This window comes from Corvus moneduloides, chromosome 2 (genome assembly GCF_009650955.1).
Source record: "Corvus moneduloides isolate bCorMon1 chromosome 2, bCorMon1.pri, whole genome shotgun sequence".
Lineage (NCBI taxonomy): Eukaryota > Metazoa > Chordata > Aves > Passeriformes > Corvidae > Corvus > Corvus moneduloides.
In genome coordinates this window covers 28,309,053-28,330,737 of record NC_045477.1, presented here as the reverse complement: position 1 = coordinate 28,330,737, position 21,685 = coordinate 28,309,053, and the positions used below count along the sequence as shown (strand labels likewise).

Sequence of the window (21,685 nt, the reverse complement as noted above, 5' to 3'; positions counted from 1 at the left end):
GATGATTTCATGGAGATCTCTAGTCCAAGCCCCCTGCCGAGGCACAGTCACCTGGAGCAGGTTACTAGGTGCAAATAATAGGGCAGGAATGTGTCCAGGTGGGTTTTCTATGTCTCCAGATAGGGAGAGTCTATGGATCTCCATGGACAGCCTGTTCCAATGCTCTGCCACCCTCAGTGAATAGTTCTTCCTCCCGTTTCGGTGAAACTTCGTGTGTTTTAGTTTATGGCCACTGCTCCTCGCCCTATCGCCGGGCACCACAGGAAGGAGTCTGGCACCGTCCTCTTGGCGCCCACTCTTGAGATATTTATGAGCGTTAATGAGATCCCGCCTCAGTCTTCTCTTCTCTAGACTAAACAGGCCCAGCTCCCGCAGTCTCTCCTCGTACGAGAGATGCTCCAACCCCTCAGCATCTCTGTGGCCTCCGCTGGGCCCCCTCCAGCAGCTGCTTGTCCCAGCAGTGCTTCCCCACTCACTCGCGCGGGGTCCGCAGCCCGGCCGCCCTCGCGCTCCCGCCGCCGCCGCTCCCGGTCCCGCTCCCCGCGGGGGCCGCGCCGGCCCCGCCCCCGCCCCGCCCCCCGGGCCCCGGCCGCGCCCCGCGCGCGTGCGCCGCCCGCCGCCGCCGCGCAGGCGCCGTGGGGGCGGGCAGAGGGTCCGGAGCGGGACCGGCGCGGCGGCCGCTCCCGGCGTCGTTCGCAGCGGGGCCCCGGCGCGGCCAGGGGGATGCGCCTCCGCCCGGCCCGGACAAGGGACGCGGGCGGAGCGACGCCGCGCGCCAGGCCGGGCTCCGGGCTGCTCGCCGCCGCTCGTCCCGCAGCCCCGCGGCCGCGGAGCTCGGGGAGCGCCGCTGACCGGAGTCGCCCGCTCGGGCCCGGCTGGCCCCGCGGCGAGGGAGGGAGGGAGGGAGGGGGCGCGCAGGTAGCGGGGCGACCGCGACCCGGCCCCAGCCCCAGCCCCCGTGGGGGCGGGGGCCGTCGGGGCGGCCCGGCCTCCCCCCCCCGCCCTCCCTTCCCCCGGCGCCCGCGGGTAGGATGGTGATGGTGCAGCCGCCCGCAGCCCCCGAGCCGGGCCGGGGCCGCCCTCCGCTGGGGCTGAGGGGATGAGCCGTGCCCCGCCGGGGGGTCGCTAGCGGAAGGATGACCACTCCCGCCCTGCTGCCGCTCTCCGGGCGGAGGCTGCCCCCGCTGAACCTGGGGGCCTCCGCCTTCCCGCACCACAGGGCTACCTTGAGACTCTCCGAAAAATTTATCCTGCTCCTTATTCTTAGTGCCTTCATCACCCTGTGCTTCGGGGCGTTCTTCTTTCTCCCCGACTCCTCGAAGCACAAGCGCTTTGACCTGGGCTTGGAGGATGTGCTCATTCCCCACGTGGACACCAGCAAAGGGGGCAAGAACCTCGGCGGCTTCCTTATCCACGGGCAAGGGCACGACGAGCACCGGCACAGGTGGGTGCCTCGCTCGCCGGGAAGGGAGCGGGACTGGGTGACAGGGAGATCCCTTAAAATAGGTCCTTTCCCGTACTGCTGTCCCTCCTCTCAGCGACATCCTCGTGTCTTCCCAACGTGTATCAACTTCTGAGCGCTAGCCTTGCGTCCTCCAGCTGCCATATGTAGCTGTGGCTCCATGTGTCCTTTCCCAGTGCGAATTTAGCCTTCTGGCGAGCGAGAGCTTGGAGGGCAAATATGAGGTGTCCTCCGGTGACTGATTTATTTTCTCACCCTGGCCAATTCCATGCATCAGCCATGGAAAGAAGGGGGTTAAGTTATGGCATTTGTGGAGACAGTATAAGTGACTGAAAAACTGCTGCATCTCTTTCATAGCTATTATGTACTTACTCAAAACAGCTGCTTGTTGCTGAATAGTGCACAAGAACTTTGATCTGCAAGAGACTTAATGCTGTGATCCAGAGGCTGTCAGCCTGTGATGTGCAGGACACAGAACTAGTGCAGGTGGCACAATTGCCTTTTTCTGGCCCTTAGAATCACTTGCTCTAGTGTTAATCCAGACGATTGAAGGTGCCGGTGGCTGAGTTTCCTTAATTGTATTTGCCAGCGTAAAGAAATTACAGATAAAATAAGAGTATCAGGGGTGGATATGCTGTATCAACAGCTTTTTGGGGCCACCTAAAGCTTTGTGTGGTGCAAGCCTCTAAATGTTCGGGACTGGATCATGTGAAGTTAAGCATTCAAAACGGAGGTAAAAAACCTTAAATGATGACTATACAATATATTTGCTTCTAACATACTTCAGTTGCCTAAATCCTACCCTGCTGCCTGGATCTTAGTGAGGCTGACAGATCTCTTGTCACTGTCAAATATATGTTAAAATATGATGATGGGTGATAAAATGCCTGCTTTTCCATACTCAAATTAGTAATACAGGGAATTTTAAAGGAAGGTTACTTATGCTGATAGTGTTCCTTTAAAAACAGCTTAAAATATATCTCACTGGCATAAGAATAATTTAAAGGTTATTTGTATGAGATTAAAAGGAGAGGGTTTAATTTACTTCTCTTTATTAATCTGTTATGAGTTATAAAGAATACGTGAATACTATGGTATTTTTCCTTAAGGCATCTTTGCTGTTGGATGTCTTGGGGCACTTAACATGAGCCCTTTCTCCCTATCTGAAAGGGCACGGGTACTTAATATTTAACAAGGATTTATTTTGTCTATGATGTTAATTGCTGGTGTGGTTAAACGCTGCAGTAAACATAGGTTTAGACAGTCTCTAATATGCCTTTGAAGTTCTTGTCTTTCACTGTGTGAGTTTAATTTTTTGTATGTGTGATCTTATTTCTTAGCTTCCCCAGTCCCTGTGGCACATGCAGTCAAAATCAGTTTCTAAAATATAGGACAGATGAAACAAAAAGGAGAGTTCAGAAATGTTCAAAACTCCAGCTGTGGCTGTTGTACCTTGTGTTGCCCAGTAGATGGGCTGTAGAAAAAAGGAGTCTGTTGATAGTGATAGTTCATATGAATCCTTTCCAGGTTTCCTCTTTTAGTTACTGAGGCCACAGCTTTAGGAATGAGGTACATACTTTTTTGTCTATCATGTGTAGATAAGCAGTAGCTTACAACTGTCAGAGCTAAATGCATTTTGGTTGTTTGGGATCTGTTCTTAAAAAAAGTGGTTATCCTGACGTCAGTTAACTGTCCTATGGTTCCTGTACTGCTATGAACGTGTGTTCCTCTCACCTCCCCTCCATCCAAAATTTCCCTGTCACGTTCATTTTTTCAGTTGTTATTTGAGCAAGAATAGTTATTATTCCTGTTGTTTTAGCTTTGCAAACCAGGCGTATCTTAACTACTTAAAAAGCCTGTCTGCTTAACCTGCTTGTAAGACCCTTGTGTGAATGTCAGAATATGCATTGTGAAGCAAGGTTATGTGCTTTTGTGCTTTAATTTTGAAGCAACTGCTTTGGCTGGTTACCACATAGTTTTATCAACGGGCTATTTGCCATCAGCTTGGAGCTGATGTGGTTGTTTACCATAATGGAAAACTGCCATTTTTGTTGCCAAGTTCTTGCTCCTGGATTGCAGGGACGTTGACAGATGATATTTTGAGTAAGTGTAGGACCTTCAGTGGTGAGCTCTAGATTACTTGTTGTCTCACTTTGGGATGGAAAAATTTGTTCTGCTTACTATCAAGGGGTAAAGTCAAGCATCAGCTACTTTATAAGTGTTGGTTTTTGGGCGAGGCAGAGGAGTTATGGTACCAAAGGTCAAGAGAAATTAACGTAATCCTAATATGAAGGAGGATGCAGTCTAAAATGTGAAGTGTGAGGATGGATTGGCAAACTGTATTTCGAGAAACTGAGGGGCTTCAGAATTAATTGGCTCAAAGGTCATTCATATGAAGTATACACTTGATTATGAAATGATGGGTGTTTTGATTTAGTCACTAAAAAAAGAAAGCGTTTCTTCTGTGGATGGTGGTATTGATGCCTATCAAATGATAAAACACACATCACATTATACTGCTCCCTTAGTATATAATATTTTAATGCTCATTTTGCCCCGCTCAAATTTTTAGTTTTGTAGGCTGCTGGAAAATATTTGTATTTCTGTCTTCTAGAAAAATGCAGCAGTGATGTAGGTAGAAAATCATTTCATGATCATGCTTTAGTGTTGGGTGTGCAAACAATGGTTCCCACTGGACTTCTCTGTATTCCTTGCATTGCTTTCCCACCTCTTCCCCTGGGCACCCTTGACATTCTTGAGTGCTTTTATTTTTATTGTTACAGTGGTTACCCCTTGCTGACATTAACTTTACATCTTCCATTAAATTGTTGTCTTTACTGCTCCTGTCCCTCTTTTGTTTTCCCCTTCCAAGCAGAAAAAAAGGATGGGGGGGAAGCCCTACTCCCTTCTTGATGTTCTTAAATATTCAAGAGTTACAGTGTTCTTGCCTATCTCTAGAGAAAAACACATTTTTTCTAAGAAGATGGTTAAAATCTGGGGTAAAACTGCAGTTTATGTTTGGGAAATGGACGGGCTGTATTACAAGGTAATACTCCTTCCAGCTGTTCATTTGATCTGTAAGCTCTTCCTGCAGGGTAGTCCGTGAGGAATGAGTGAATAATGTTGGGAAGGTGTACCACAAATTTTTGCCTTTGAGAGGAGGGAGAGTGGAAAAGATTAGTCCAGGACTTAGGAAGATATGTGCATACACACACTTTTAAAAAATCAATTTAATTTCCTGAAGATGAATTTCTTTCCATTTCAAATAGGATATTGCAGAGATTCTGGAATGAGAGCTGCATGGTTTTGAAGACACATCTTGCCAAACGAACTTGTGTAGCATCCAAAATTTGTTACATGATTTTAGATAACTGTAATTTTTCCCAAACTTCTGCATCTCTTGCCACACAAAGATACTTAAGGTGTTTCTTACTAACCAGTTACTTTTCAAGTGTATGGTATTTCATTCTTCAGTACCAGATCTAAAAGATATCTTTGGAAGTAAACCAAAACATTCTTACAGCTTCTTTGCATCTAATGTAAATGAGTGAGAATGCAAATGCCCTGTAATCTCCTTGATTTCTCAGATTTTTTAAAAATAAGATTAGCTGCAATATGAAAATCGAGAAGACTTGTTTCTTTAATGATGTGTCAAAGCAGCTGCTCTTTGTATTACTTGACAAAAGCTAAGGCCATTTCTGTGGCGAAAGTACATTAATCCTAGAGGCAATTAATAATGTAATTTTATGAGCTCAGAGCTACTTTGTAACTGCTGTTGGGCCAACAGTTCAGTCCTTCAGAACTTGTGAAGATGTCTCTTCAGCTGCTGAATTCCTATGTGTGCCTTCAAGTCAAAGTTTGTGGTTTAAAAAAGCAAACCCACCAACCCTCAAGTCATCAGGTTGACAGCAGCTGCTGCTAATACAAGTGACCACCTCAATGGCCTTGGCCTCTGTGGGGCAGTGGGTATAGATCAGTTTAAATCATGCTTTTGACTTTTGTTTCTGGAAAGCTGGGGAATATTGACTGCTATATTATGCAAAGATGGAAGCTCTGCAGTCTGATATGACGAGCTGTGGGTCAGCAGCTGTATGGCAATAGTCTGAAAGTGCTCTTCTGTTGCTCAGTATGTGGTTGTAGCAGCTGCTGCCTCTACTCTTAGGGAGTGAAAGTAACAAAAATTATTCTGAGATGCTTTTGGCCTTAATTTCTTCTTCTAATTTCTACTTAAAAAAAAAAAAAAAGAAAAGCTTAATATGCTTCTTTTGAATCCCTTTATCTTCTCTTATCTATATTACTTAATTAGCCATAGTAAAAGTGGGCAGAGGCGATAATTTAGCTTCTATTACTCAGTGGGATCAATGTCTTCTGTCATCCTCTGCCATGCCATCAAGTATAAAAGTGCATAAAACTCTTTGCTCTTCCTTTCCAACTTTACTTGAGACACACTTCATTAATGTAATTAAGAGTATTTGCTATTGTGATTCAGGCAACCTGTTTTTTCCCCTTAAAAATCAGGAGCCACTCTAGTGTCTGCGCCCCAACTCCTACTCCATTCAGTTTTTCAGTGCATGAGATCGAGCCTGTCTTCAGAGCAGACTCCCCACAGTCTCTCTGGAATGTGGGCGCTGATGTTAAGCTGAGATGCTCAATCTAGAAGCAAGAATTTTCTGGGTGCAACATGCAGGAAATGCAGGTCCTCATGGTGATGCCTCTGGAGCCAAAGAGGGCAGGATAGTGCATTCCAAGTCAGGGTTCAGAAACATCTTGTATGTTCAGTGCAAAGTTGAGGTAAATGCCTGGTGTCAGTCTTCAGCTGCTGAAGCTTTTGCAAGAGCACTGACCCTCTTTAGATAAAGACTTTTCTCAGCTGGAGTTTTTAGTAGCCACATGTTATTCTTTTCTCTGGAGCCCCTGTTGAGAAGAGACTTGAGAGATGATGCTAGTACTTGAAGAATTATGGGAGTTTGATGTCCCACATTATAACCTTAAACTTAATTGTGATTTTTCCTGAAGTTGCTCTGGACAGTGGGAGAGGTGCCCTCTTGGATTATTTCTAAGGTTCTGCTGAAATTAGCGCTTTATGTTGTAGGCTGAGAAGTGCTTTCAATTTTGAAATACAAAATGCAAATTTTAGACCATCTGTTTAGATGTCCTCCCTCCTCCCCCCCCCCATCTGCTGAACAGCCTACATCATATGTAGAGTGCTGCTTTCTTCATGTTCTCTTGCTGTACTCCAGTTCGTCAAAGTATTTCCTGTATTATGAAAGAGAGGAGTTGAGTGCTGGTGTTCTCCAGTTCTTACCCTTTCCAGTTAAAAAAAAAAAAAAAGCTTTAACTTGTTGGTTTTCTGCATGATCTACACTTCGTCTACATGCTGGAAAACAATCAGGCGTGGGAAAACTGCAGAAAGCCTGGCTGGATTTAGGCCAGCTAGTGGGTGGGAGGCAGTAGCAATTTGGTTCATTTGGAGTTTTGTAGATTAAAATCTCGAAAGAACTTTAGCATAAATGTGGGTTGCTTGATGATGGTAGCAGTGTAGGCAATAGTAAGCAGTATGGCTAGTTGTGGGCATACTGCACTACAAGAGTTCCCCCATCTTCTGATCCTTTCAGTTTCATGTAGTAAATACAAACATCTCAATCCTACTCAGTTTGTTCTGAGTTATGGGTTTTTTCTTCCTTACAACAAATATTAGCAAACTTGTAATTGGTTTTACATACATGTGTGGTATGTGTACATGTTTTCATAACGATTGAACTGAGACTGAATATGGGCAAAGAGGAGGAATTTTGTAATGCCTTTCTTCTTATGTCCATCCCTAAGAAGCCCGTAAAATTCAAAACGTGGTCAGTGACTTTATTCCACCATCCTTCACTTTTAATTATTGCAGTTCTCGATATTGAGAAAAGTCTGGTCTCGTGGGTAGGCAGCTGTTTCTCACAGTAGTTATTCAGGCTAACAGAGTAGGAACTTGGAGACGTGTGTTTGGGTATAGCTTGTGGGATTTGTTCTTTTCCCTTCATTTTCAGATGCAGGCTCGAGTGAGTGCTATGATCTGTCTTAATTCAGTAACTAGATTATCACTTTTTTACTGAAATTTAGAGTTCTCGTGCAAGTAAACTGTGGTGAGAGGGGTGGCCAACAGGCCAGTAAGGGGCAAGAAAGGGAAAAAACAAATGCTTTTTCCTGCTGCCTCAAACCTTGAAATAAAAAGTCTGAAGGCTCCAAATGTCCTGTATGACTGTAACTGGTTTATTTAGAGTGAATACATGGAGGGGAAGATTGGGAAAGGTTTTTGTGACTAAGTTCTTGTCATATGTTTGCTCATAAAATTTGTAGGCTTTTGATTCCTTGTGTCTTTATGTTGTCTGATGTAGTGCCCTGTATAGAGCAAATTATGTAACTTCATCCATTCACTCAAGGATGTGGAAATTCTGTATTATTTTTGAGATCTACAGATACTAAATGATAAATAGTAAGGGAGATAGCTGTCCCTGGTAACTTCCATTCCTGCCATTTTTGTTTTTTTGAGTACCTAACCAGATACACTGGAGTTTCTAAAACAAACAAACAAAAAAGTTGAGAAGATAGGTTAATAAGTAAGCAGTAATATTCTTTTGTTACCTAGAGACTGCTTTTTAAAGGTCTTTTGGCCTTGTCACCGAAGCAAGCAAAGTTTATCTGAACATGCTATGGACACATTGTAGCTCTCACTGATCCTTCGCTGTTCTCTACTCCCTCTTTTTCCCTGATCGATCAGTAGCAAAGGGTGACCTGTTAAAATAAGTACATTTCTGTATCTTGTGTGTATCCTGGTGCTGAGGGAAAGACCTTAATTGGAAACAGTGCTGAAGGAAGGATCACAGACCCCAAGAGTAGTTTGTGATACTTGTTCTGCTGCTAGTCAATCTGCGCAAGTGTAATTTTGAACCAGCCACAGCACGTGTCCTCTGTTCTCCACTGATAGAGAAGGGTGGTTGGAAATGAATGCTGTGGCAGGGAGGACCTGTCTTTTGTGGGATAGCAGTAGCAATGGGGTGTGTTTACTGAGGTGGTAGACAACATTGGGACAGAAAGCTAAAGGCCATTGATGTTTGAAATACAGGGGTGTGTTAATTCTGCTTCTCAGAGGATTTATTTGCCCAAACATTGAATCATATTTGTCATTCTGTCTTGCTGCCTTTGTTCTTTTAAATATTCTTATGATGCACACCTATGAACTGGATTACCTTGTATGTTGTATTCAGCATCAGTTTAGTTAATGTTTTACATGCTCTGTTACTTGTTAGTTACCTCTTAACCCACCAGAGGATTTTGTGCTTCCCCAGCTCCTTGCAGTAGCATTGCTGTTGCAGCTTACAGTGGACAGCTAGCTATTTTCTGTGATTCTATTTGAGAGAGCAAGTTTGAGGTTTTCACTTGGCTTAACATTATGTAATCTGATCAGTATGGCATGAGCAAAATTACAGTTTTAAGGGAGTGCATGTGACAAAAGTATTTTCTTGCTATATAAAGCTTTAAGAGCTCCTCAATGAGATTACTTTGTGTCTGTTAACACCAGCATGCAGAAATGTCAATTTTCACAGAATCCTAGAATGGTTTGGGTTGGAAGGTACCTGAAAGAACATCAATTGCTAACCCACCTGCCAAAAGCAGGGACACCTTCCACTAAACCAGGTTGCTCAAAGCCCCACACAGCCTGGCCCTGAACACTTCCAGGGATGGGACATCCAAAGTTTCCCTGGACAACTTGTTCCAGTGCCTCATTACCCTCACGGTAAAAAATTTCTTCCTAACATCTAATCTAAACCTTTTTCAGTTTAAGGCCATTTTCCCTTATTCTATCACTACATGCCGTTGTAAAAAGTCCCTCCAGCTTTTTTCGTAGGACACTTTTTGGTACTGGAAGGCTGCTAGAAGGTCTCCATGGAGTTCTCTCCAGGCTGAGTCAACCCCAGCTTTCTCAGCCTGTCTTCATAAAGAGGTGCTCCAGCTTTTTCTGTATGCTAGTAGCCAGCTGGAAGTCTTTTGCCAGATGACATTCATCTCATCTGAGTTTTAGCACTGTTTGCAGGCCAGCCAGGCATCTGAAGCTTGCACAGAGAAGCTGCGTAAGTGGTTTCTCATTAATTTGTTATCATATCTCTCTGTGACCTGCTGACATGTTTTAAGGCTGAAGTGTATCATCAGGCCACTTACGAGCAGGTGACCATCAGTGGTAAATCAAACTAATCCAATTTACTTTTTATTGGATCAACCTGAATGTACTTACAAAGGGTGAGAAAACCATCATCTGTGGGAGTGGTATATCTCTTAAACCCTGCAGTGGGAATGGAAAGATCACATCTCCTTGCTTTGACTATCCTGCTGGATAAACAAACTTGTGGTGAATATACTGGATTCTATTCCTGGTTTAGGTTTGTTGGCTGGTAAGAATAGCTTACAGCCATGGGCTGTTTCCTCAGCAGATTTTTTTGGGTATGTTGCTATCTTTATAAATGTATTGCATTTTGAGTGCTGTTTGCTGTTTTCCCAGTGCAAGTTAGAGGATCTGCTTTTGCTCCAGAATACTTGCATCCTTTCTGCAGTATATTTAGAAAATCATAATCTAGAGCTGACTTTCTGGACCACAAACTTCCTGTTTGTTTTCACCACTTTTATGAAATAAAATTTGCTGTATGCTTTAAACACAAAACTTGAAAAAAGACCTGCCACTCTTTTGGCTTGTTTGAGATGGCAGTAGTGGGAAAGATGCTGAGAGAAGAGGGAAGTTATTTTCCTGGTTAAGATAAAGTATTTCTCCCCCCTCCTTTTTTCTTTCTCACAGAAAGAAAGTATTTTGTCTTGAAAAAAGGATAGCGTGAACTAGTTTGAATCAGAACCATGTTTCTAATGACCTTTTAAATCTCTTTTAATCAGTTTTATCTTGGAGACACTGATGACTATTTAATTCTAAACTTAATAATTGCAGATGATGCAAGCATGTGTCTGTTTTTTCAGTACTGTAATCACACATCCTTAGTTTCCTAAAGGCATCTGTTCTGTTGTCGCTGGCTTCTATTTGAGTGGAAAGTGTTCTCCAAGTTATTAAGTGACACATGTAGTGAGTTCTGAATTGCAATGCACGGAGTTCTGGGGAAGAAAATATTGCAGAGGTGTAAGAGGCTCTTTGCATCATCGAGTTACAAGGGGTATTCTGGAATTTCATCTTTCTAATTTGTGAATAATTCCACCTTCTACAGACAGTGGGATCCATGACAAAATATTAATGTGTCTGTGATACAGCTATTTTCTAATAAATAGAAAAAAACATAACAAATGTGCAATAATGCAAGCAATTAAACAAATTTTAACTTCAGTTTTGTCACTGTCTTGCACAAAATTATTTAAACTGGTTGTTACTCTGAGCTGTTCTGATTTAGATACTTAAAAACAGTCAAGCTGGATCTGCTAGTTGTTATACTTGTTAAATTGGTCCAGATCCATGCAGTGAAAAGTGCAAAGAGTTTCACTGTTACACCCATTTTTATGTGAAATGAGTTACTTTTTCACATTGTAGATGCTCGAAGGGAACTTAAATGCTCTTCAGTAGCTGTCACGCTGATAACTAAGAATTTTTGTAGTTTTATATTGTGTCTGGGAGCTTTGTCCTTCTGAGGGTCTGATACCTATGGAAGGATACCAAGGTATCTGTGTATGTGATATCTATAAACTGCCCAGTGAGGTTGATAATCAGTTGTCACTGCCATCATTTAAGTACTTGAATGTGGAACTTCAAAGCCGATGGCTAAGGAGATGACTGATATTCTACTGGCAGTTTTTATGAATAACTTCTGTATAAACTTGGTTCAGCATTTTCTTGAAGTGATATTGGTGAACATGGTGATCGGAAAGAATGCAAAGTTGTATTGTTAACCAAAGGAAGCTCTTTTGTGAAATCAAGACCAAAATCCATTCAAATCCCTACTCAAAACCAAACAAGAAACCCTGCCATCACCCCATCATTCTTGGTATTCCTTAATGTGAAAAAGATGCCGGGTTCTTTTCCACCAGTGTTTTTTTGTTGTTCTTTCTGACTGGCTTTTACTTTGCCCCATGTTGGCATTGCAGTACTTGGCAGCTGCTTGCTGGCCAGAGTAGGCAATGGGAGCAGTTTATTGACTCACAAAACCAAATGCCTAATGGTGACTTAGTTCTTGTGTGTGTGGTGAAACAATGGAATTTTTGTGATTGTGTTATAAGCACTGCATGTGGGCCCCAGGTCCTTGGTTTGGTCTGGGTTTTATACATCTGTAGTCTTTTGATATGTTTGTTTTGATTTCCATAAATCACTTGAGCACTAATTTTATTCAGATGGATTTGCTATTGCAGTTAAGCATTGTCGTTTGCTTGACACCCCGTCTCCCCTCTTCAGATGTAATTTTCTCAGAATAGCATCTGGCCATCACACTACAGTGGGACTAGATCATCTCATCTACTGCTGTTAGAAAGAAAAATGAGGCTTGACATATTCGTGTCAATTTGGCACGATGCCTGAACCATTATGCTCAATGAAATATGTGACATTTCAAGTGGTAATGTAACCTGCAGGAACACACTTGCAGGAGAAACTTGAGGCAGTGCAAAGAAAATGCCACCCTTACTTGGGCTGGGAGGTTCAGATACTGACACAAGCCACCTGATCAATACCCATCACAAGATTGTGGTTTAGTCCATTAAGATACTTAATTTTGGTAAAAATTTTTCAATCTCTAGAATTTGGTGGTGGTGGTGATCGTGGGAAATTTAATGTGCCTTTTGAGTTTAAAAGAAAAAAAAAAAAATCCAAGGAAACATCTATGGAGCTTCCTTTCATACAGTAGCAAGTAACCAACTAGCAACTAACCCAAACTCCGAAGTAGTGTGTGTAACTTTAGAGTCAGTTGTAATTACTTCTAGCAAATTTGTTTTGAACCTTCATGGATTCATAGTGTAGAATTTTTAGGAAAAAAGCAAGCTGTGTAATACTGTCTAGTGTTTTACTAAATAGAAAATACATGGAAGCATAAAAAATTTTAGGTATTCCTTAAATATGATACTTAGCAAATTCATTTTTCTATATCTGAATTCTTTTAAGAAGAAAAAATTCTGGAGCCTGTACAGACTGTAAGTAGAGTTCTTCCAAGCTGTCTTGAAAAATTGCCTTGAATTCCATCAGCCATAACCTTGCTCTTTCCAGCTTTAAAGTGTATTTAGTAATGCTTAAAATAGAATGCCTTTTGAGATTTAGAAACTCTTGTATTTACATCAAACTGTTCAAACACATTTGTGGCAGATGGTTTTTGGTTTTGTATTTTCAGTTTCTACTCTACCTTTCCTTTTTATAGAATTGTTCACTTATTTTTAGCAATTTGACCCTACCGTTTTCAGTTCAGTGCTCAACAGTTGAAATACAACAGGGCAGTGAAAGTGACAAGGGCCATCCAATGGCTCTCTAGTCCAGGACTTCTAAAACAGCAGCATCATCTTCTATGCTCTGTAGAGATGGAAAAGCTGGGAAGGGAGGAAAGCATGGGAGGAGCTGGATTGAAGTGTAACCCAGAAATTTTTCTTATATTCCTTTATACCATGCTGTTTTTCACAGCACAGCCTTTGGCCCAGCCTTTTTCCTACAAAGGCAGGTGTGGCCGTGAAACGTGTTGTGGTGATGGATGGGCAATACTGCCTCTTATTTTAACCTGTTAATAATGACTGAACTTTAATTCTGAGAAGAAAGAATGAGTAAAAGCCTCCATAAAACTAAAGAAATCCTCAAGAAAGGAAGCCACATTAGGCTTTGACAGCCATCTTAAATACCATGTTTTGTGTTATTTATTTTTCCCCATACCTTTTTTCTGGAATACAAAGTGGTAATGACTGATGGTGACATAATATTTATAGAGGAGGGAATAAAACTTCCATTTCCTAGTCTGAGTGCTTGATTTTGCAGCATCTTTACTTTAGGGGTGGAAAGAGCTTCCAGCTAATATTGTCTTCCATAGAATATTACGTGGGTTGGGCTGCAAGGATATGACCTTTTGCCACACCATTAGTTTTGAGAAATAGAGTCTGTCTTTAAAATTGCCGTGGGTGGGTGTTCGGCATCTTCTACCAAGCACAGAGGTTCTTCAAGCAGGAGATTCACAGCAATCATTTACTGGCTCATGCAGAGAGCCTAGCCAGTTAGGCAGTTTACTCTGGATTAATGTGCTTACCCAAGCTCAAGGACTCCCTGCTGGCCTGGAAGGTATAAGGTAGGAAAGTATCGGCCTCCTTTGATCTCAGAGTGGGTTGATTCTTGATCTTGCTGAGTCAGCTAATTCCAGTTCCACTTTTTTCTCAGCTTTTATGCCTTTTTGAGGTAGTATTTTTCTCTTGAATTAAATTAATGTCTCATCAATTACACTCTTTTTCTTACCCTTTGTGGCTTATAGCTATGAGAGAATCCTCTTAAAAGGTACCAGTTTATTTTTGGAGGAGCTCAGCCCAAGCTCACACTGGGTTTTTGGGTTGTAAAAGAGTTGAATTCTTGGTTTGGTGATCTTGGGACTGTGTGCTTGTTTACTCGGGACCAGTATATTTGAAACTATCAGACCTGAGCTCGAAGTAAACATGACTTTGATGCCAGTGAAGTAAAGGGTTGTATGTCTTTTTCCAGTTCGAAAATTTTCATTAGTCAAATCAACAGTGTTATCCTGCTTGAGTAATCTCTTTCTTAATTATATGCTGTTATAGTGTGGATGTATTTGTTAGTGAAATGAACTCTTTTTCATGAAAGAGGTAAGAATGTTGCCATAATAATTTTAAGTAATGAAACAGATCTTAATTTAATCTTCAGGGAATCAAACATGGGACTATGACTCGCCACGAGCTGCATTTTGTTGTTGGGAATTCAGGGAGTTGTATATGGTGCATATATGGTGGAGAACGAAGAAATTAGACTCTAAATGCTGGATGCATATGTTATTTTATTCAGCAAATGAACAGAGGAAGATAATACTGTGTACTATGTACTGTTTCTAAAGCTCTCTGAAAAACCTGAGATTCTATTGATGAAGACAATTCAAAGATCAAATTGCTGAGACGTTTTATACCCCCAGCTCTCTCATTGTTTTAGATTCGTGTTTTGGGCTACAGTACTTCTGTGTGTTTTCTGTTTTGGTCATGTCAAACATGAGTTTGTGTCCAGCTCATCTGCTGCTGCATACATCTAAGGCCTGTATATGTAGCTTGTAAAACATGTTAGTATTACAGTATTTTACTGATACTGGAAATACCACTGATAGCTTTAAATCAGCATTTCATTGCATTAGCTTAATCTGTTAATATTATGATAGGCTTGTGAAAAGCACACATGGTAGTTCTAAATGTACATACTACTGAAACATTGCTCATTTGCTGTATTTTGTTTCACTTTGTGTGTCCTGACAATAATTTGATTGCAGGTATACATGAACAAAGATTTGCTCAGCAATTCCTGAAGAATGCCAAGTCATCTTTGGCTGAATTATTATGTGTTAAGAATAGTTTACGCATCACAGTTAATTCTCTTGTACTTTTCCATTTTGCATTGTGTTTACTGCCACGATGCTGGCATCCTTACCTTGTTTATGGGTCAGTCATTCCTTAGACTGCATCCTGGATTTTGCTAACCGAGATGGCTGTCAGTGGTGTTGTTTCCTCAGCTGGGAAGACATTTCAGCTGGGAAGGTGTCTTTTGCAGAGTGAAGCTTATAATTGGTATTTTGTGCAGCTTGCTCATGGAATGGAGCAAATGAGCAACCTCCTGCATAATTTGTGGCAATGATGTCTATATTCTTGGAAGATATTCGGAAGCTCTCTGGACATGATCCTGGGCAACCAGCTCTAGGTTGACCCTGTTTGAGCAGTGGGGTTGGATCAGATGACCTCCAGAGATCCCTTTCTCCCCTCAACTTTTCTGTCATTTTGTGTTGAGGACTGTATTCTCATCTGACACGCAAAAACCTGCTTTCCATATGCATAGATGTGCTGAGTAGTGTGAGCCTTGCATTGTTAGTTAGGTTTTTTTGAATGGGGAGTTCCTAATCTAGTGTTGCTTTTCCGGCCTTTTTGAAAAGGAAAAAACCAACATCCAGTTATCCGTCTCCTGAATCAAAATTGCATATTTTATTAGCAGTGGGGATTATTTTCATGCAGAAACTTATTAAAAGCACCTGGAAGGCTAAATAATTTGTCACACAGTTTTCTCTTATCCTCTGCTTTACTGACAAGATTAAAGAACTTTGGGAGTAATGAGATAGAGTTTTGCTCTGTGGAACAGTGCAGATTAGACCTTACGTCATGATTTCCAGGTATTTTGTTGCTCTATCTTTAGTTACTGTTTTGGCTGATTTGCTAAGTAGAGAGGTATAAAGCTTTTCTTTCTTTCTAACTAGTCCCAGCAGTGCTGAATGGGAGAAGAACTTGTATTTCTGTTTTAATTAATGCAGTATTACTATTAAGTACATCCACACTGCAGTCTGTGTCATTTTATATGAAAACTTTTGAATCACAGCATTTGTGTTACGTGTATGTATGTATATATTTCCCCCCGAGACAAGGACAAGTGTTTCACAACAGACTGTTGCTTGCAGCTCCTGTCCTGTAAGAGTTTTTCTGATGATGTGTCATGTAATACCTTCTGGAAACTATTGATAATCTGACACTGAGTTCGAACTGAATTTTTTTTTGTTGCTGTTGTTGCCCTGTAAGTCATCCAGTTTCTGTAAAGCAGGACTACATTTTAAACTGCTGCCACGTAGAAGGAAGGGAGTGATTCTGCCAATCCTGTGCTGCAAGGATCTGTGTGCTTCAGACAAATCCAGTGCTGCTGCTGTGCCACAGTGAGGCGAATCGAGTAGCACTGATGCTGTGTGAGCCAGGAGGGTTGTACACAGTGGTGTCCTGGTGGCAAGAGGAACAAGTCAGGAGAAATTGCTTTAGACCTGGGTTTGGACAGAACTGCACACCCCTAATACCGTTGATTCCCCATAATGAAGAGCTTGTCTCCCTTTCCTATGGGAGATCCCAGGATATTCCCCCTCCTCTTTCTCTTCAAGCTCTGCCATACAACATTTCGGTGCATGGCTTATGGCACCGTGCATGTTGAGTACTATTCTGATTTTAAACACATTGATAGACAGGTGTCAATTTACCATACAGACGTATGGTAACAATTATAGGTGCAGGAGGAAGATAAATCTGAGCAATGTTTGTGAACTTCCAATCAGATATTTAAAGCAGTGTTGCTTCTGGGGTGTGCAAGGCAGCTTTGGCTGGGTGATTAAAATAGCATTATGGAAATGTGGTAGCTTGAATTGACAGAACATCTGTGTGAGGGTAGTCACTTCCTTAGAGCTTTGTAGGACCTGCCAGAGGGTTTCCCTTGCAGAGAAGCCTGGTACCATCTGCTTACCTGAAAGTTTGCCATCTCTGAGTCTGCATTATACACCACTTGCTACTTTTACTTTGTAACAGCCTTTCTCACTTTGTGGGGGTTTTTTTTTTGCTGTCAGTTTACTTGGTATTTGAACAATTAAGAACTTCTAGAGTAAGACCATACTAATATCATGGTGATTGCTTTAAATTGCTAACTTTCCCCAGCTGTTTTTCTTCTGTTGGTTAGAGTTTTGGTGCTTACTGCTGGAGATCAGGCTACCAAGAAGACTTAGAGTGTAAAAGGAGGGAGCTATCTTATTTACTGGGATACCCCTTTGGAACACAGACATCAGGAAGAGGACATTGCTTCAGTTAATATAGTTCTCATTTTCCGAGTATAGGGGGTGGGAAAAGGGAAGGAAGTACCTGAGTAGGAATTGGAAACTGAAGGGGAGGGGGGAGATTGAGCCAGTGCTAGCAGAGGACCTTGGTGGTGGTGAGGAGCAGCAGTTTATTTCTTTGAAAGCTGGAGATGGAAACTGCACTTGGAGCAAAATAGAAGAGGGTAGGATAACTCTGAAATAGTGCTTTTTGGTTTCCTTAGTTTTTTTCCTAAATAGAAAAAGATCACTGTTGTCTCCAGTGTAAGAAGAGTTATTGGCTGAATGAGATACCAGAGACTAGTCAGAGTGGCTGTGGCAAGAGGAGATATTTGGAGGCAGTTGATAGGAAGGCATAAATAAAATTTAGGATTGTAGGGAGTGACTCTTGCTGATGGAAGAAGTGGTATCAGTGGGATAAACTAGAGAAGAGGAAACCATAGGGCTGAGTGATGGAATAGATGATAGAACTGAGAGTGGGGAATGGCCATGGATAGTAGTGGTTAATGGCCGTGTGAATTTGTGTGCAGAAAACTTGCTACTTGTACCTTGGGCTGTAGTTTAACACTCCTGAACGTGCAGGTCTAAAGCACTTGAAGCTCCTTTCCTGTTCTACTGTGTCCCCAGATGCTTAATCTTGACTATATTCTAGCCCCAACATCAGTGTTTGGGCAGTCAGCCAGTTAGGAGACCTGATTTGGCCTGAAATGATCCATAATTTTTCAGCTGGCTCAGCTCACCACTGGCTGAATGGCTTGTTGCCCAGTCTCCTGAGTACCAGCATAAGGAGTAAGTGAGCTTGCTTTTACAGGGCCTCTAAAGCCCTGAAAAAAGAATGATTTGCACAGAGATGGTGACCAATATAAGGAATATAGGGTTATAATATCCTTCATCCGTAAACCAGTATTTCAGCTGTTACAGTTGATCATTCCAGTAATGCTGCAGTCATATACAGTCAGTCTTTAACATAGTAAATCAGCAGCATGTATGAACATACAAGCATCCTTACGTGCCAGTAGACTTGTTTCCACAGAAGTGCTGGTTTTGTAGCCATAGGTGACTGGCTGTGACAATGCCAGGGGAGCTGTGTTCCTGTGCTTTATCTGGCTGGTGATCAGCAGAGGGGATCCATGCTGATGGTGTGCAACTCTTACTTACCCAGGGATATCTTCTTACCATTCCACACAGCTGAACGTCTTGACCCCAGGCATACAGTGAAGGTGGTGTCATCACTTTTCCAGCTGAAAGTTTGGTCTGCAGATGGGTCCCCTCTGAGTTTGTTAGAGAAGAGCTTCCCAAAGCTTAATCTGCCAAGGCTTGTGCATTGCCGTGGTGCTCTAGGTGTTGTTTGGGTTGTCCAATTATCATTTATCTCACTGTGGTTTTTATCCAGTAGTCCTCAGTTTCCAGCAGATCCTTACCCTACTGCTGTTGGGACCTTTCACTTGTCAGTAGCTAGGTATTAATCAGCTTAAATATAATGTGCAACTGTAACTGGAGTCTCTTTTATATTTTTTGCTGCAAGCTGATATGTGTGAAACCCTGTCAAGGTATTTTCTCTTCCTCTGTGGTTTACCTAGATAGAGGATGCCAGCCTCCTGCTACTAGCTCAAATGGTGGATTCTCTTAATGATGAAAAGCTCCAGCATTTCCGTTTTGAAACATGAGGATATTAAAATGATTGTCATAATTTTTAGTGATTGCTGCGTCTTAATTTTCTTAACAACCACACCCTTAGCCCCAAACACAATTCTATATGACAAATGTCTTTTGTCAGCCCATTTTCTCTTGTCTCAAGTTCTGTTCTTAAGGTGGCTGACTTGATATTCTAAAGGTCAGTAAGATATTGCTGCTCACAGTGTTTAAATTTTTCTGGTTGTTATTTGAAGCTAAATAAACTGTTCTTAACAAAATAAAATCAAAAATTGGGTCGATAGAGGTGTTTGCTTGTTAACTGTGTTGATTGAAAAGTTTTCTTGGTCTGTGTTATGGTTTGCTTGGTCTTTTATTCAAAACAAGAGCAGACTAGGAGTTTTCTTCTTTCTACTTTTGTTCATCCTGGAATCACATATTTAGTGTGGAGCTTTCGGGACAAATTCTTTTCTAGTATGTCCCCTCTTGTTCTTTCATTTTAGAACAAGCTTATAATATCTGTGTAGAATGTCACAGAAGCATCTATCCTACCAGATGTGGAGAATGAGGCTCTCCTGTTTTATTAAGCATTTAAAGCATTTCTATTAAGCACTTCCCATTGCAAGGAATTAATGCAGCTTTCACTGTGGTATTCTTACACAGTGATTGCAGCAAGCTTTTGATACCTGCTGAAGGAAAGTTTTTAAGCTATAAACTTATGAAGGTAACGGGCAAGATCCTGTTTCTCTTTTGCTTAAAAATTCTCATATATTGCTGTTTCTGTATGTCAGACGAAATGTTAGAAAACTCTTCATAGCTTATTAGGCAAACAAATGTTGTTCTCAAGGGCATATACACATCAATAAATGTGCTAAAAATTCCTTTGCTTTAACATGTGCATATGCAGAAGGAAAAGAAATTTTTTCAACTGGCCAAAGCTCCTACTCAGAACTTCAGTTTCTGGAGGCTATTATTTGGGTCGTTTCCATTACTCCTGAAGATTTTCTGCTGTGCCTCCCGGAACTTTTTTTCCCTTCTGGTAGTACCATGTGCAGAAGAGATTTGTAATTCTGGGGTCAAGGAAGATCAGAAATGAAGAGAGAGCAAGATACTGTGTATAATGCACGTGTATGATTGCAGTTCTTTTGTTGTCACTTTGTCCTTGTGTTTGTCCCCATATCCTCCCAAAATTCCTGTACAGATCTGAGGTTTTGAACCCAGCATCCTGTCTTGGTACAACTGTCAGGCAATGTGGGTGGTACAGAGAGTGGAGTAGCAAGTCAGTACTGTAGTGCTGAAGATGTAATGCAAGCTTCTGTAGAGCATACACTGAAACAGTTGCGGGTGTTGTATAAAATGATGATTCATTTTCTTTAGGTAAAAAAATATTTTAAGAATTATATTTTTGAAAAATCAAAAACTCCTCACTCCAAAGAACATTAAAATGTTGTGTAGTATAGTAGTTGCACATGCAGTTGTGGGTCTGCACATGCTTGAAAGGATGAAAATTAAGGTATAGGAGAAACCAGTGATATTCTTGGGTTTTAGATGTTTGAATCTATTTTGTTTAATCTGAAAGTAACTAAGTCTAACTAATTTTAGGATTCTGTTTAATATTGGGTAGCTAAGTTAGCAACTTCTTCCCAGAAAAACTTCTATCAAAGCAGCTTTGTTTATCATTGTGAAAAGCTTGAGTTTACAAATTCAAAAAGTTTTGTATAGAATAGAGAAAAATAAGTAATGCTTGTAAAGACTGTAGCATGGTGACCTCTGTGAAAGATGAACTTTGAGTTATATGGAAAATGCAGTAATGCTTCGGACTTTGCAGCAACTTTTGTGATACGTGCCAGTTCATAGAATGTACCACTCTTATTTTCCTTCATGGCCTTGTGTTGATGGGGTTAAGTCTTTGGGGTTTTTTCCTATTGGAAATTTACTTTTGAGCAGTAGTAGTAGACTAGAAATAATATTTGAGAGCTTAATGCTGTATGTGGGAGTACTCTGGTTCCTTTTAGCTCTGCTTGAGCATATGCTTCAGTATCTGATCTGTGCCATCAACATCAGCGGGACTGCCTTGTCCTATGTGTAAATGTGCATATTTATAAAAATTCCTTCTTTAATAAGAAGCAGAGATGATGCATTGGTCTTGCAGGAGAACTCAGTTCATTACTTCCTCAGCGTCACAGGATCAGCTATGTATTATTCTGGCTTTATCAAACTGTTCTTTGTATCAATAAATACTAGAATATCCAAGGTGTTGGTCCATGCTGTCTTAGACTTGACTGTGGTGAGTAGAGTGTAAATACATTGCTATATACGTGTTTAAATTTGTATAACAGCAGTGTTTCCAGTGACTTAGAGTGGTTTATAGTAGAAAATATTGTGGTTTGACATTGTTAATTGTAATGGGCTTCTGAAATTAATCCTGAACTAAAATAATCCTACTGTTTTTTGGTGGATTGAATCCCACATCAAAATAAACCTTACATTTCCAAATGGAAAATTTTTAACTTTTTATCCAATTCTCTTGTTCAGTATTGGATTTCTTTTTCTGTTTCTTATTCCTGTAGTCTGTATGTGTTTTTCACTCCCATTTCTTGTAAAGTTCTTTCATCTTTATTACTTTTAAAAGAGAAAGTCTGTCTCATTTGGGTACTAGTTGGAAAGGAAGATCTGATGCTCCAGTCAGTATGGTGCTAGGAGACAGGAAGCTATTTAATACAGTTTTACACAGGGCAAGGTAGCACCATTCTCCTAATTCAGTTTTCTTGAGGAAACAGGAACAGATCCT

General features: G+C 41.4%; 1 protein-coding gene across 2 annotated transcripts in view; it reads left to right on the top strand.

Annotated features, from left to right (window-relative positions):
* Positions 1-997: 997 nt before the first annotated feature.
* The window catches only part of MAN1A2 (mannosidase alpha class 1A member 2), a 136,005-nt gene continuing 115,317 nt past the window's right edge, over positions 998-21,685 (top strand). The window contains exon 1 of one of the 2 annotated variants that reach the window (XM_032098688.1): positions 998-1,444. In XM_032098688.1, the coding sequence (XP_031954579.1) occupies positions 1,137-1,444 (308 nt within the window). In that variant the 5' untranslated portion in view covers positions 998-1,136. The remainder of the gene's footprint in view (positions 1,445-21,685) is intronic. The other variant, XM_032098687.1, reaches the window with a different exon arrangement.